This window comes from Martes martes, assembly GCF_963455335.1.
Source record: "Martes martes genome assembly, chromosome: 8".
Classification (NCBI taxonomy): domain Eukaryota; kingdom Metazoa; phylum Chordata; class Mammalia; order Carnivora; family Mustelidae; genus Martes; species Martes martes.
Genome location: NC_137895.1, coordinates 20101592 through 20117221, shown reverse-complemented (window position 1 = coordinate 20117221; position 15630 = coordinate 20101592). Strand labels below are relative to the sequence as shown.

Genomic DNA, 15630 nt, shown 5'->3' with positions numbered 1-15630 from the left:
TACATTAGGGAGACCACTGAGCCCTTTTTGAGTTTCTCCTCTTGTGCTGTGACACTGTGAATTAGGGCAATTATAAGACACACTTCATTTGTTACCTTTCTGTCAGGTAACACTGAACTGTATTGTTTGATGTCCAGAGTCTGAAAACTGCTATTTCATATATTTTTGTCTACTTTCCTGGTTTAAGGTAGGAGGGTAAGTCCAGTCCCTGTTCTCTATGATGGCATGAAAGAGATGTCTCCAGTGCAGTGTACTGTTGAATGTTGAGCTGTGCATTAAAGTTAACTTCAGTGTTTGTCAACTTTTACACATGAATTTACTTCATTTACAGTTTGTAAACTTGAACCCATCAGAGAGGTCTGAGTGGGAAAAAGCCCAAATGTATTAATATCCTTTAAAGTACAGTGTCATTCCTTTAATTGATAGTGCCTTTTCTTAGAGCTAGGGGGGAAATGGAGTATACTTTGGGCATTCCTTCCTTACAATTGCTGATCACCTACTGTCTAAGCTTTTTAATGTATGAAATTAACTCTGTATTTTGTTGGCAAATGTTATTCTATGTTGATGCTCTTGATTTGTTTTACAGCATGAAAATATAACCATTGCTGCCTCAGAAGTTATTGGAGCTATTTGCAGACATCTCTCTTGGTCAGCATATATATATTACTTGAAACATTTCATTCATGTTTTACAGACAGGACAGATCCATCAAAAGTTGGGTGTCAGGTATGTATGGTCAGACTTCTTATTTTTGTTTTGTTTTTAAAATATCAGCATTGTATTATTTCTTGAAGTGGTCTTGCTAATCTCAGTTTACTTATACCTTGTATTAATGAGGTTATGCTAATGTAATGATGTTGTGAATCAAACAAACATTTCTGTGTACCTTCTTTTTTTAACAGTTTGCTAGTAATAGTGTTAGAAGCATTCCACTTTGATCACAAAACTCTTGAAGAACAAGTAAGAAAAATCCAGAATGATGAAAGTAAGTTTTTAAAACTTCCTTACTAAATTTCCATTCTTTTCTTGGATAACTGATGATGATGAATTAAAGTTGGCAAAATTCAGCTTACCACCTTTTTCTACAGTGACCAGTGAATGAGTCAGGAGGAAGTTAAAGCAGATGGTTTGAGTATTTGTGTAAAAACTTGTTTAAGAATAGAGAAGGCCAGTCTAAATTATATGATTAAAAAAATGAGCTATAGATTATTTATATAGAAACCCAGTTTTACCACCTGCATTATGGAAAGAACATTAAGCAACAGATCCAAAGAAAGTATAAGATAAGAATTAAAATTAGAGTAACAATTAATGAAATATAAAGTAGATACAGTAAGAAAAGTTTATCAAAGCTAAAAGTAGATATTTGAAAAGATTATAAATTGGCAAAGCTGTCAAAATTGGTCAGTGAAAAGTGAAAATAGAGGCATATATAATATGGGAATTTTAAAAGGTCATAGTTAAATGATAGTTAAATAAAATAGTTAAATGAAATAAATAAATAAATAAATATTTTAATTTAATAAATATATTAAATAAAATAGTTAAATGGAAAAATGAAAATAAAGGCATATATAACATTGAGAATTTTAAAAGGTCATAGTTAAATGAAAAAGGTAAAATAATGTTATGATCTTTGTACTTATAAATTTGAATACTTGCATGAGACATACAGATTCTTAGACAAATAAAATACAGGGGCACCTGGGTGGCTCAGTCATTAAGCATCTGCCTTCGGTTCAGGTCATGATTCCAGAGTCCTGGGATCGAGTCCTTCATTGGGCTCCTTGCTCAGCAGGAAGCCTGCTTCTACCTTTCCCACTCACCCTGCTTATGTTCCCTCTCTCACTGTCTCTCTCTCATTCTGTCAAATAAATAAATAATCTTAAAAACAAAAATACAAAATCTGGCTTTAGAAGAAATAGAAAATTTGGATGCACCTCTAGCCACTAAAGAAATTGACTCTATAGTTAAAAACCGTCTTCTAATGAAAATACCATGTTCACACTGTTTTATAGGGAGGTTCTACAAATATTTAAGGAATCGGTAATTTCAGCCTATGCCTGCCATTTTAGATGATTGATAGAGGAAGCCTCCACTAACTCATGAAGTTGGTACAGTTGGTTAATGGAATTTAACATATTAGCATCCAAAAAAACATGTGGTCATCTTAAGAGACACAAGGGAAATAGTTGATTAAATTCAGCATCTATTCATGATATCAGATGAGGACTAATTAGAAATTTCCTTAACCTGTTAAAAGAAAAGAATGAACACTTAAATGGACCAGTGAGCTAATTGTTTTTGCTGAAGACATTGAAATATTCTGGCCCTTAGTTTGCACTACTCCGGCGTTCCTTCCTATTCAGAATTTTCTAATTCTGTGATTCATAGTAAAATCACTATAGAGCCACACTAATTAATAACAAAGACTGGCTTGAATTTGTAGGCACTATGTGTGTCTTAAACCACTAATGTACTAAAAAGCCCCTTAACAGTTTTTCTTCAGGCAGTGGAATCTACATTTTGTAATTTTGCAAACCGAAACATTAAAAATCAAAATACTTTATTTGCTTAACTATCTCTTTTCTTCTTAGATATGTTTAGAATATTTATTGAGCACCTACTATGACCTGGGCCTTTAAAGACATTATCTTATTTGTTCTTATAAAAATCTTACAAGAATCTTAGTTGGTAGTTACCCCATTATTTTTTATATGAAAAAATTACAGTTCAGAAGTGTAAAGGAATATGGTAAGTATAAAGCTATATGGCCAATAAACAAAATAAAGACTAATAGCTGCTATTTTTGAAAGTCAGTGAAATGTCAGAAACATATTTGGGGTGCATTATTGACTTTATCTCATTTAATCATCACAGTAGTCCTGTAAGGAAGGTGCCATCTCCAGCTTACTGACAAAGAATCGAAAGCCTACTCTGGTCACATGGCTCGTTAGCAGAGCCAAGCCTGGACTTGCTTCACAGTACTGTACTGCCTAATTTTCTTTAATAAACTGAACCCTATAATAAGGGACATTTCTGCATGAGAACTCTTGGCTGCCATTAAGATTTTCATGCTCATGAGTATAGGTTTTTGTTTTTAGAAACCCCCAAACACAGTACTTTGGAAGGTTTTTTTGTTGTTTTTTTTTTTGCTAAGAACCCCCCTGCTGACCTAGCCTCCTAGCGTATTCCCAAAGTACCCTGCACTTGCTCTCCCACCCTCATAATTGTGAGTTTACTTGCCTCTATTTGTCATTAGGCTCCAAACTGTAAAGACAGCAAAAAACCATAACCCTCTCATTTAGTGCTCTTTCCTCAGCACTTATCTTGCCTACCCATAGTGATGATTAGTTTTTATTAGATATTGGCGGGAAAGACTATGACACAATTGTGTTGTTTCCTTGTTTGATTTAAGGTGACTTTTGTTGTTTACTAAACATAGACGCAATAGAAGTGATTGAGTTGCCAGAACATGAAACCATGGAATTAGAGCAAATGGATGAGGAAGAGAAGGAAAACAAATGTAAGAGTTTGTCAGACGACAACAGCAAAGAATTGCAAAATCCTGATCCAGCTGATTGTGAAGGGACATCAGCTAGAGAACCTGAGTGTATCACGGGGTCCGTCTCTTTCCTTCCGCGGAATAAGGAAGAATTGGAGAGAACAATTAAAAATATCCAAGGAACCATAACTGGGGATATCCTACCCAGGCTACATAAATGCCTGGCATCTACGGTAATCATTCTTTTTGGGACGCAGGATGTCTGAGTGAACCCTGGGTGTTTGTGGGGCCCTTTCAGACTGAGGCTCCTAAACTATTATTGATTGACTTCAGCTTTGGGATTTTTCTTTTACCTCAGCATTTCACAACTTACCTCCCTTGATTTGTCTCATCATCTTTAGGTTCATCTCCTGCTGCAGCTAAGCAGCAGTGTTTCTTTGTTATGGTTTTCATATGGTAGACATACGCTTTCTATCTCCAAAGCAGTTAATGAGATGACTCTCATTTCCAAAAAAAAAAAAAAAAAAGGTTTTTAAAAATTAGAATATGTTTTCCTTTACAACATCTTGGCCACTTTTCTGCTGTTCAAAATTCATCTTCTTCCTGGTTAACAGGGATAACATTTAGCTGTGGATTCTCAATAAGTCAGAGGCTTTCCTTCTCAGTGTAAAACATGGATTGGCAAACTGTGGTCCATGGGCTAGATCTAGCCTGCATCCTGTTGTAGATGAAATTTTATTGGAACACAGTTACGCTCATTGTTTTACATATTGTCTAATTCAGCTTTTGTGTTACCGCAGCAGAATTGAGTAGCTTCGGCAGAGACCATAAAGCAAAAAATGCTTACTTATTAGACCCTCTTCAGAAGTTTGCCAGCCCCTGGTATAAAATATTAAATAGATTATTTTGCATATTTGTAAATATAACTTCTTATTTGAGGCACTGTATTTCTTAAATACCAACAGTGTCACTCAAAGTCTGGAAAATCCCAACTGATACAGATTTCTTATGATTTTTATATATTTCATAGCAGTCTTAATCTACATCAGTGAAAATATGGCTTTACTTTTTTCTGGTTACTCCTTTGAAAAAAATTTTCTTATTCCTACTAGTTTTATAAATTTTAGATGGTTATTCTCAAATTGCATAATTTAGTTTGTTTTTTAAGACAGTAGTTGTGGAAATGTAATGTAATAAAATAAGATGTATCAAAAGAGCTTACCTTTCAAATGCAAGGTTGCATGTTTGCAGGTCCCTGATCCATTTATTTCTGTTTTAGTTTAACCTAAATTTTTCTTACAGACTAAAAGGGAAGAAGAACACAAGCTCATAAAATCCAAGGTTGTGAATGATGAGGAAGTAGTTCGAGTTCCTTTAGCTTTTGCCATGGTTAAACTAATGCAGTCCCTTCCACAGGAAGTTATGGAAGCTAATCTGCCAAGGTATATTGTGTGACATACTAGAAAAGTTCAATGAAATTAAAAAATTGGTTCTTTCTTCCTCACTCTTGAATCTCTTTTGTGAGGAAGAGAAGTACTGTCACAGTTTGCTGTGATTTCAAATTTTAATTGGGAAATTTGGGTACTGAATAAGAGACAAAAGGATGGTTGTATTTTTATTTGCTTCTATATTTTTACTAGTCCTTTTCAACTTTTCATTTTCTAGTATTTTGTTGAAAGTGTGTGCCCTCCTCAAGAACAGAGCACAGGAAATCAGAGACATTGCACGCAGCACTCTAGCAAAAATAATAGAAGATCTGGGTGTGCACTACCTACAATATATTTTAAAAGAATTACAGACTACCCTTGTCCGTGGATATCAGGTAAATTGTATTATGTGCCTTATATTCATTCAGGTTGGATTGAAATTCAAATATTTACAATTCGACCACTGTAAGTGGTGGTGCTTTGGGTCCATCTTCAGTAAAGTTCATCCACTGGGGTAGCAATCAAGAATATTCACAAGTTTCTAGTTTTAAAAATCTATTTTTTAAGAAAACTATATTTGATTTTTATAGACACTTCTAGGCCTGGGTTATATACCCTTTTTTCCCCAAATCATTTGATATAGCAAGTTTTGTATTTTTTGAGTTCTTAAAAATACTCATGTTGAATCCATGTCAAATGTATACCAAAATGTAAATAATAAAGAACATATACCAAAAAATAATACTAATAAAAAATTAAAAATAAATAAAAATAAAGAACATATACATTTGTTTTAGAGTTGAACCATATAAGTAATAAAAGTAATAAGATCTCTAGGTGGAATACAAAACTCTTTGAGTAGTGACATGGCTGGTTAGCTACTCCCAAGTTTGGATCTTGGACAAGCACCATCAGCAACACCTGGGAGCTTGTTAGAAATGCACAATTTAGGGGCACCTGGGTGGCTCAGTGGGTTAAAACCTGTGCCTTCAGCTCAGGTCATGATCCCAGGGTCCTGGGATCGAGCCCCACATGAGGCTCTCTGCTTAGCACGGAGCCTGCTTCCTCCTCTTTCTCCCTCTGACTGCCTCTCTGCCTACATGTGATCTCTGTCAAATAAATAAATAAAATCTTAAAAAAAAAAAAAAAAGAAATGCACAATTTAGAGCCCTACACCTGACCTAACTATCTGCATTTCAGTAAGATCCCTGAGTAATCTCAAGTTTGAGAAACACTGTAGCTTGTTCTTTTCAAGTACCCAGTCAAGACTACAGGTAGTTAGCTTTACTTCTGTATCTGAATTTGCTTAAAGATAAGCTTCCTGTTTTATAGGTTTTAAACCTAACACACTTAAAAATATCAGTCTCTCTTTGTATAATTTTTTGATGGTCGCTCTAGGAATTACCATATACATACTTACTTTCAATATTCTACTTAGAATCAGTATTTTATGACTTCAAGTGGAATATAAAAACCTTACTACCGTATGGATCCCTTTACCCTTTTTTTTATTTTATAGTTTTTTGTCTCTTATCTATATATTGAAAACTTCATCGAGCAGTGGTCGAGTTATTGCTTATAATTGTCAAACATATTTTAAAGAGCTCAAGAGGAAAAAAATAGTCTATTAGCTTGCCCAGATATTTATCATTTTTTTAAAAATATTTTATTTATTTATTTATATGACAGAGAGAGAGATCACAAGTAGGCAGAGAGGCAGGCAGAGAGAGAGGGAAGCAGGCTCCCTGCTGAGCGGAGAGCCTGATGCGGGGCTCGATCCCAGGACCCTGAGATCATGACTTGAGCTGAAGGTAGAGGCTTAACCCACTGAGCCACCCAGGCACCCCTAGCGGAGCGATACTGAACAGAAAACAGTGATAAACGCCCTGCAAGTTTGGTGGTGCTTGTGTTCTGGTGTTCTTTCCCAGTAGCTATCCCATGCCCCCTTTCCAGGTGTTACAGCTGCTTTCAGTGGGAGAGACAGAGTAGTGTGTGCTTTCTCCGTCTTACCTGGAGTCAGAGCACCAGTCAGTATTCATTTTTATTCTTTTCATTCAGCCAGCATTTATTTCATGGCTGCTTTATGTGACGTGCTGTGTTAGGCCTGAGCATAGAAGGATAAATACAGTATATCTCTGTCTTTTGGATTTATTCACGTTTTAATGGAGCACCTGAGATATTTAAATGAGTAGCCCTTATTTCTCTAACCACCTGTTTTTTAAGTCCATTCCATGATTTGTTAAAATAACGAAAATAGGGATGGGAGAACAACTAGTTTGAGTTTTAATGTTAATTGTATAGACACTGTCAAAAGTGTATTCTTCAAGGGGCACCTGGATGACTCAGTGGGTTAAGCCTCTGTCTTCAGCTCAGGTCATGATCCCAGGATCCTGGGATCGAGCCCCACATCGGGCTCTCTGCTCCGCGGAGAGACTGCTTCTCCCCCTCTCTCTGCCTGCCTCTCTGCCTACTTGTGATCTCTATCTGTCAAATAAATAAATAAAATCTTAAAAAAAAAAAAAGTGTATTCTTCAAATGCCGTTCTTCATCCCCCACAAAAGGACTTTTAAGTATAAAGCTCTCAGCAAACATTTTAAGTATATAAAAGTACATGAAGATCTCCAGTGGATATATATGAAATTATGCCTTTAGAATCCAGTCGTGGGGTACTTGGCTATCTCAGTTAGTATAGCATGCAACTCTTGATCTTAGGGTTGAGTTTGAGCCTCACGTTGGGTGTAGAGATTACTTAAAAAATAAAATCAAATCTGTATATTGATAACTAATTATGTACTGACAACCAATTATGTTTCCTTAGCCTTTGATCATTATCTGACATTCACTGTGATTATTTTATAGCATTAGAAGCAGCATAAAGAATGCAAAAAGCTTGAGAGGCAACATAACATAGGGATACAGAGCAGAGGCTCTGGCACCGGTCTATACGGTTTCAAATCCTGAGTCTACTCCCCATGCAACCTATGGCAAGTTACTTAATCTCTCTGTGCCTCAGCTTCCCTCTCTGAAAAGTGATGATAATATACATCATCTACACCACAGATATAGTAAATGAGGATTAAAGGATTTAATACATCTATGTGTTGTTAATACAACAGTATTAATAGCCAACAGTAAGCTCTTAGGAATGTTAGCTATGGTAACTGTTAAGGGCAAAAATGTGTTTCCTTCAGAACAGCTTTGGATTGCACTCAACATTGGCAAGCTCCTTAATTCACAAGTTGGTTTTTAAAGTTCAAGGTTTTTGTGCCTTTCTTTATAAATCAGTGGCCTGGTTTAGTCACAGAAGTAGAGCCCAAGCACGGTAATGTTCAAAATGATCATTTGGTTAAAGTCTTTTACATGGTGGTATTTGTCAAAGCTTCTCCCTACAGTAATGACAGATACTACTCTAAGTGCTCTCTGCAGTACATCTTAGATCTTACTTTTTTCCTTGTGTGGTATGCTTCATCATTCATATTCTTACTGTGCATTTCATTTTAGGTCCATGTGCTGACTTTCACTGTTTACATGTTGCTTCAAGGCCTCACCCACAAGCTACAAGTTGGGGATTTGGACTCTTGTTTAGATATAATGATTGAGGTAAGATTTTAGAAAAAGTAAGTTCCACTGTTTTTTTTAACTGGGCAAAGGACACAAAATCAGTTCACAAATTAAGAAATAATTATAGCCTGCAGAAATGAAAATAATGTACTGTTTTCTCTCTTAGATTAGCAGAGATTTAAAAAGCTGATCAAATGATGTGAGATGGGCATTCTGCCATTGCTAGTAGATCATGAGTTTTGGTATAACCTTTCTGAAAAGAATACGAATGTTGTGTGTCAAAAGCTTTAAAATAAGCAAAAATTTCAACTACTTCCAAGAATCTGTTTTAAAGGAATAGTCAGAGATATATTTAGTCTGGGGTTTATATAAAAGTATAAAGCTTTACCTATAATAATGAAAAATAGAATAATGAAAAGTTAATGACAATTTTTTAAATTGGATGATGTGATAATTTGGGGGGGGTGGGATTAAAAAGAAACTAAATTTGCCACACAGCCTTTGTTCATTCATAAAAAACATGTAGATACTTAAAAACATTTTGAATTAAATATATCAGTCTTGATAATTAAGTTACAAATATCATATGAGTTTTTTAAGGAGAAGTTACTCTTTGGTAATGTCAAAGAAGAATATCAAAGAATATCAAAGAAGAAGTCCCTGTCTATATATTCTATAATTATATATGTAAATCTATATAGTATTCTTCTTTTGTTTCCCCTCAGAAAAAAGCGCTTCAGGTGTATCTGTATTTGCTTGTCTTTCAGTAATTGGTCCCTGAACTACCTTGAAAAAGTGAAATCTAATAGGAATTCCTACCATCTAATTTCAGTCCTGTCCAACTTGCTTTCCCCTGATCTCGATGTATCAGAGACTGCTTATGTTGACGTATCTTGCTGATTGCATATAATTGCCATTTGGCTTTTTTCTCTCAAAGATTTTTAACCATGAGTTGTTTGGAGCCATTGCTGAAGAGAAGGAAGTGAAGCAGATCCTCTCCAAAGTCATGGAGGCACGAAGAAGCAAGAGTTATGATTCTTACGAAATCCTGGGCAAGTTTGTAGGGAAAGATCAGGTTACAAAACTTATCCTTCCATTAAAAGAGGTAAGGACTTGAATGTAATACAGGAGATCCCCACGTTACATATCATGAGTTCTTGGAAAGAGCCATGCAGGATCAACCTTAATGCTGGGTCTGACCACCAGGATTTCCTTTAGTGCTAAGGGCACCTGTACCATATAGCCACTAGCTGGCAGCCCTAGTTGGGCATTCTAAACCAAGAACCAGACTCCTAGATGTAAACCATGCAATGCAGAAGCAAAACAATTGATATGCAGGTGAATTTTATAGCTGGGTTAAGTCAGCAGCTAAGAACATAGCTTTTGTGGAGTCAGACTGCTAAGAGGGAGGAAAGTGGCATTTGTTGAACATGTATTATGTTCTAAGAATTGTTTCATTATCACTTCTAATCCGGACAACCACTCTGAGATCAACAGTACTTCTTTCATCTAACAGATAAGAAAATGCAGGTTCAGAAAGGTAGAAAAGTCGTGGTGAAGGAGGAAAATAAGGATTTAGCTATAGATCTTTCTGTTCCAAAGCTCCTATCTCTGCACTGTTTTCATCCTGCCTCCTATTGGTCAAGGACTGTAGTTTGCTTACCTTCGTAATGTTCTCTGTGCCTACCACAGGGTGAACATTCAGTAAATGTTAATAATTCCTTTTTTTTACAATATTATGCACTAAAACCAGCACTATTTAATGACATGAATTAACCATAATTCCAAATGTTTTGGTGTTAGATTAACTCTGTAATTGTTTCTACAATGCATTATTCTTATCTGAACCTAAGAATGTTAGATATGTCTTGAGGATGAAAAAGAGTCAATAGAATACATAATTTTCTGTGTATATTATCAAGTCCCTCCAAGGTAATTAAAGTTATTAATATCATGTCCTGTGCAAGGGAATAGCTATTAAATGCTGAGGTATGTGTTGGGGTTGATGGTCCTGGATTCCCATTAAGTTTCTCTGATTTGGCCCAATGACTAATATCAAACCCTGAGGCTTGGCCATCACAGCACTTTATTAGTATGGTTTTAGATGAGTAGTGACTGCATTTTGTAAATGTTGTGTATGTGTGTGTGCTTGCCTATAACACACTTGGAGGGTTGGAAGATGTCAAACCTCCAAGTGTCACTTCATATCTCCAGCCCTGTGTCCTAAGATCCCACCAAGAGAAAGCACAAGATATCCAGAGGCATACTTGCTGCTGACAGTGTTGTCTCTGGGATTGAGGTTATGTGTAAATAATACTTTGTATGTTCTGTTTGAAATTTTATTATTAAGAATGTTTCTTTTTTAATTAGGAAAAAACCAAACATATATTAAAAAGTAAATACATATTTTAAAAACTACCATCATAACAAATAAAAATGCATTCTGTTTTACCTTTGCATGATATTTATGTTTGCCTCTAGATCTTACAAAATACTACAAGTTTAAAACTGGCCCGGAAAGTTCATGAAACCTTGCGCCGAATCATAGCAGGATTAATTGTAAATCAGGAGATGACGGCAGAATCCATTCTATTGCTCAGTTATGGTTTGGTCAGTGAAAATCTCCCCCTGTTAACAGAAAAAGAAAAGTAAGTTTGAAATAAAAACAAAAACATAAAAACTATCCTTAGCTGCTTGTTTCCGATAAGCCATTCAGTTCTTACTCGTAAGTGGATTAATTTAATAATTTACCTTAGTAGTGTGTGTGTAAGTATATATATACACACACACACGTATATGTATACATGTATATATACATATATACACATATATGTATACATATATACATATATGTATGTATACATATATACACATATATGTATGTATACATATATACACATATATGTATGTATACATATATACACATATATGTATATATACATAAAAATATACACATTATTTGCCTGAGTTATAAGATGGTACTACTTTTGTGGTGTTTGGGCTAACATCCTTCCAAGTGATAAATTTCACCTTGAGATTAGTTTTCCAGTAAAGGAATGAGTTAGCTGTGACAGCAGCCAGGTATTTTGGCACTTCTCTTAGACCATTTTTGTTTTATTTACTGAATCAAAGTTAGGATAGATTTCAAATATATACTGATTATGTATTTTTATATATATAAATATATACTGGTTAAACAGATTTTTAGATCTCAAAGGGTTTTAAAATACCTTCTTTGGATTTTACTTCTGGGTTCTAAAAGAAACTCCTTGTCATATGTTTCAAAATTCAAACGGCATGTCCCCTTACTATTCATCTTAACTGTGTGTTCGTCAATCTAGTATCTCTTTGTGAGGTTCTACAGCCTTGATGAACAACCTAAGAATCTCTCTGTTTCTTATGGTTAAAGGAGAGAAAATACCCACAGTGAACATCACATTACTTAGTGCTGGACTCCAGTCACCAGGCAGGGCCACTGTAACTGCTTGGAATGCATCTTACAGTGTTCTTCTCCCTGTTTCTCCTTTGTGATTGACAGAAATCCAGCAGCTCCTGCACTAGATCCACGTCTCCCACCCGAGAGCTGTCTTCTGCTCCCTCCAACTCCAGTTCGAGGTGGGCAGAAAGCTGTTGTGAGCAGGAAAACCAACATGCACATATTTATTGAGTCTGGGCTTCGGGTAAGAATTAAAGTGCTATTTGTTACCCACAGTGTGTATGCTAAATTTCCAGTACTGCTCATTCCCACTGTAAACTCCTTACCATAAGTAAATTATGAGTTTTTTAAAAGGTGAATTGTTCCATTTACCCTTTTCTCTCTTCCAGTACTTATTTTGATGATATAACTGTCTCAGAATTAATGATTCTGACCTAACATTTATTATGGGTTCACTATTGTTTTGTATGGGCAGCTCTAAATTTATTTTGAATTTTTTTTTAAACCTGTGAGCTTCTAAAAACAAAAATTTGATCATTTATTTCCTTTTAAAAGCCTTCATTGGCTCCCAGTTTTCCTAAGAGCCCAGTCCTCCTTCTGGGCTATGAGAGCCTAGCCTCCTGTTGTACCAATGCAACACATTCCAACCCCCCTGGCTTCTGTTCTGTAGTCCCCACACTCTTCCCGCTCTAGGACCTCACCACCTGCTCCTCCCTTTGCCGGGGTCCTCACAGAAGTCTCAAAGCATACCGCATTTACAGTTAATTAATTATTGGCTAGTCTGCCTTCCAGACAGATCCATTATGCAGGGACCATGTTCTTCTTGATCACTGCTGTGTCCTGTGTGCAGAGCCAGCGCCTGAATCAAAGCAAATGCTGAGTAATCACTTGGTAAATGAACTTAGCATCTCAGCTCCACCCTGAGCTCCCACTTTCCTCACTTATAAGAGAGTCTCCCAGGCATTTTCCCATTTCTTCAAAATTTCTGTCACATTAGACAGAAGCATCTTAATATTTCATGCTTGTCTCTCAAAATCATTTCACCTTTACCTAACTCAGTTGGTCTTGTGAGCAACTGGTGTGAAATATCGTTTTAAATCTTTTAGCTGCTACATCTGAGTCTGAAGACTTCTAAGATCAAGTCTTCAAGTGAACCTATTCTGGAAATGTTGGATCCTTTTGTCTCTCTCCTCATAGACTGCCTGGTTTCTATGGATGTGAAGGTGAGTTCTGTTCCTTCACAAGAGCCGTGTCATACAAAATATCCAGAACTTCAAGCCTTGTTCTTTACAAGATGATTGAGTTTTTAAGTGATATTATGATATTATCAACTCCCTCTGTTCCCTGCATTACATTGCTTTTCAGTGTAATAATCCCATGTATTTGGCTAGCCTTTAACAGTTTTACAAGCCCTGGAACATACATTACTTATATCATTTGATCCTCACAACAGTGTCATGAGGGTGAGTAGTATGGTCCCATGTCAGCTGTAATCATCTTTATCATCCTTGATACTACTGCCCCCCACTGGTATGAATCCTCATAATGACCCATGAGGTGCATATTATTAATGCTTCTGTTTTATCAAGGAGAAAACTAGGCCTTGGGCTAAGTGACTTGGCCCACCCAGATCACAGATTTCATATATGAGCCTCAGTCTGTCATACTCCAGAACCTACACTTCTCCCATTTCCTGATTTCCTCTCTTACAGTGAAAGTGCCAGGAGGTTAAGTAATGAAAATAGGGGGGCGGTGTTCTCTTTATCTTTGTATTTCTAATATTTAGAATGCTTTATATACATATGCTTAGAATGGATTAAAGTACCAGTCTAGAAAATAGAAGTCATTTATAATGTATTTTTCCACACACAAAACAAAGGTGCTAAAATTGGCCAGCCCATCCAGTCATTTACTCGTACAGGTTAAGAATACACTGACCACTTTTTCTTATTTGCTTGGGATATATCTTTACTTGCCATGGAGAAGCAGTAAGTTCTACCACAGAGAAAAGGAAACCTCCCTCTCTTCTTAGGCTTTTAGTACAGTTCTTCCAGACTAAGCGGGGAAGAGTATTTTACTCTTTGAACTTGATCACTTTTAGAGCCTACATAGCCTTGGGTGCTGGGTTATTGGATTTGGTCACTACACAGGTTGATTGGTTTTATTTTTGTTTTTCAGGTGATCACAGGTGCTTTACAATGCCTGATCTGGGTCTTGAGGTTCCCTCTGCCTTCCATAGAAACAAAAGCAGAACAGCTGACCAAACACCTTTTCCTTTTGCTGAAGGACTATGCAAAACTTGGAGCTGCTAGGGGCCAGAACTTCCACCTGGTGGTAAATTGTTTCAAGGTGAGGTGTTTTCAATTGTACTTAAAATAGCCAAGACCAGAATTAACATCAAAATTATAGTTTTCCCCATTGTCCTTTGTGGTCTTGGTCAGAATTTTTTCCAGATTAGTTTACTAAGCCCAAAGGGTTGGTATCCTGTGTAAAAAAGCACTGATGTTGTGTTAATTCCATACCATTTCAATGAATCTTCATTTGTAAGATGTCCTGGTTATTAACCTCACTATTGTATTTTGCAGTGTGTAACCATACTTGTGAAGAAAGTGAAATCTTACCAGATAACTGAAAAGCAGCTTCAAGTTCTACTAGCATATGCTGAGGAAGACATTTATGATACTTCAAGACAGGCCACTGCATTTGGTCTTCTGAAGGTACGGTGTCACCAGCATGTTAGATTTAATACTTTATGAGTCTTAGGTTAGATACTTAGAATAATGTGGAACATAGTGTTTTGACTAGCTATAGATTTCCAAAATTAATTTGTAAACATTGTTATGATTTTGGTGGATTATGTAAGTTCATATATCTACTTATTAAGATGTTTGAACATAAACTCCCTACCAACACTTCCAGAGACTTCTATAAAGATATAGGAAAATATAGGTTAAAAAATACCATGCTTGTGGGGCACCTGGGTGGCTCAGTTGGTTGAGCGTCTGCCTTCGACTCAGGTCATGGTCCTGGGGTCCTGGGATCAAGCCCTGTATTGGGCTCCCTGTTCAGTGGGGAGCCTGCTTCTCCCTCTGCCTCTTGTTTGCCACTCCCCCTGCTTGTGCTCTCTCACTCTGTCAAATAAGTGAATAAAATCTTAAAAAATAAAATAGCATGCTTGTATTCATTGTATTGGACATTGGAGTTTTTTCCTTTATTTTTTAATATTGTAAAATATATATAAAACTTAAAATTCACCATTTTAAACATTTTTAAGTGTATGTTCTTTAGCTTTTGGCGATTACCTTCATTATTTTTGAGATTGCCTATGAATGCTTTAACATCGGGTCACCCTACACCCATCTGCAGTAGAAGATGAAATGAGATGTCTTTTCCTTTTGTATCTTAGGCCATTTTATCAAGAAAGTTGTTGGTCCCGGAAATTGATGATGTCATGCGGAAAGTATCCAAGTTGGCAATTTCCGCACAAAGTGAACCTGTCAGAGTCCAGTGCAGACAGGTTTGTCGAGACACCTTATTCCCATGGGAAGGGTTGGGTCCTGTCTTCTCAGTTTGGTTTTCAGAGACATGTCAACATTGGCTGAATTCTGAAGATTATTTTGTGTCACATGGTTATTACTTTATTCTAAGACTCAGGAACCCATTTACTTATCAAGTATGAGGAGCAACTCTCCTTTGTCCCA

The 15630-nt window shown here is 36.2% G+C and overlaps 1 protein-coding gene across 1 annotated transcript in view; it reads left to right on the top strand.

The window, feature by feature from the left end:
* Positions 1-15630, top strand: part of UTP20 (UTP20 small subunit processome component) — a 95433-nt gene that overhangs the window by 67767 nt on the left and 12036 nt on the right. The window contains exons 39-51 of the mRNA XM_080810322.1: positions 587-726; positions 903-985; positions 3446-3738; positions 4808-4947; positions 5171-5327; positions 8434-8532; positions 9431-9598; positions 10975-11141; positions 12032-12173; positions 13036-13152; positions 14108-14278; positions 14515-14646; positions 15336-15446. Of these exons, the coding sequence (XP_080666448.1) occupies positions 587-726; positions 903-985; positions 3446-3738; positions 4808-4947; positions 5171-5327; positions 8434-8532; positions 9431-9598; positions 10975-11141; positions 12032-12173; positions 13036-13152; positions 14108-14278; positions 14515-14646; positions 15336-15446 (1920 nt within the window). The remainder of the gene's footprint in view (positions 1-586; positions 727-902; positions 986-3445; positions 3739-4807; positions 4948-5170; positions 5328-8433; positions 8533-9430; positions 9599-10974; positions 11142-12031; positions 12174-13035; positions 13153-14107; positions 14279-14514; positions 14647-15335; positions 15447-15630) is intronic.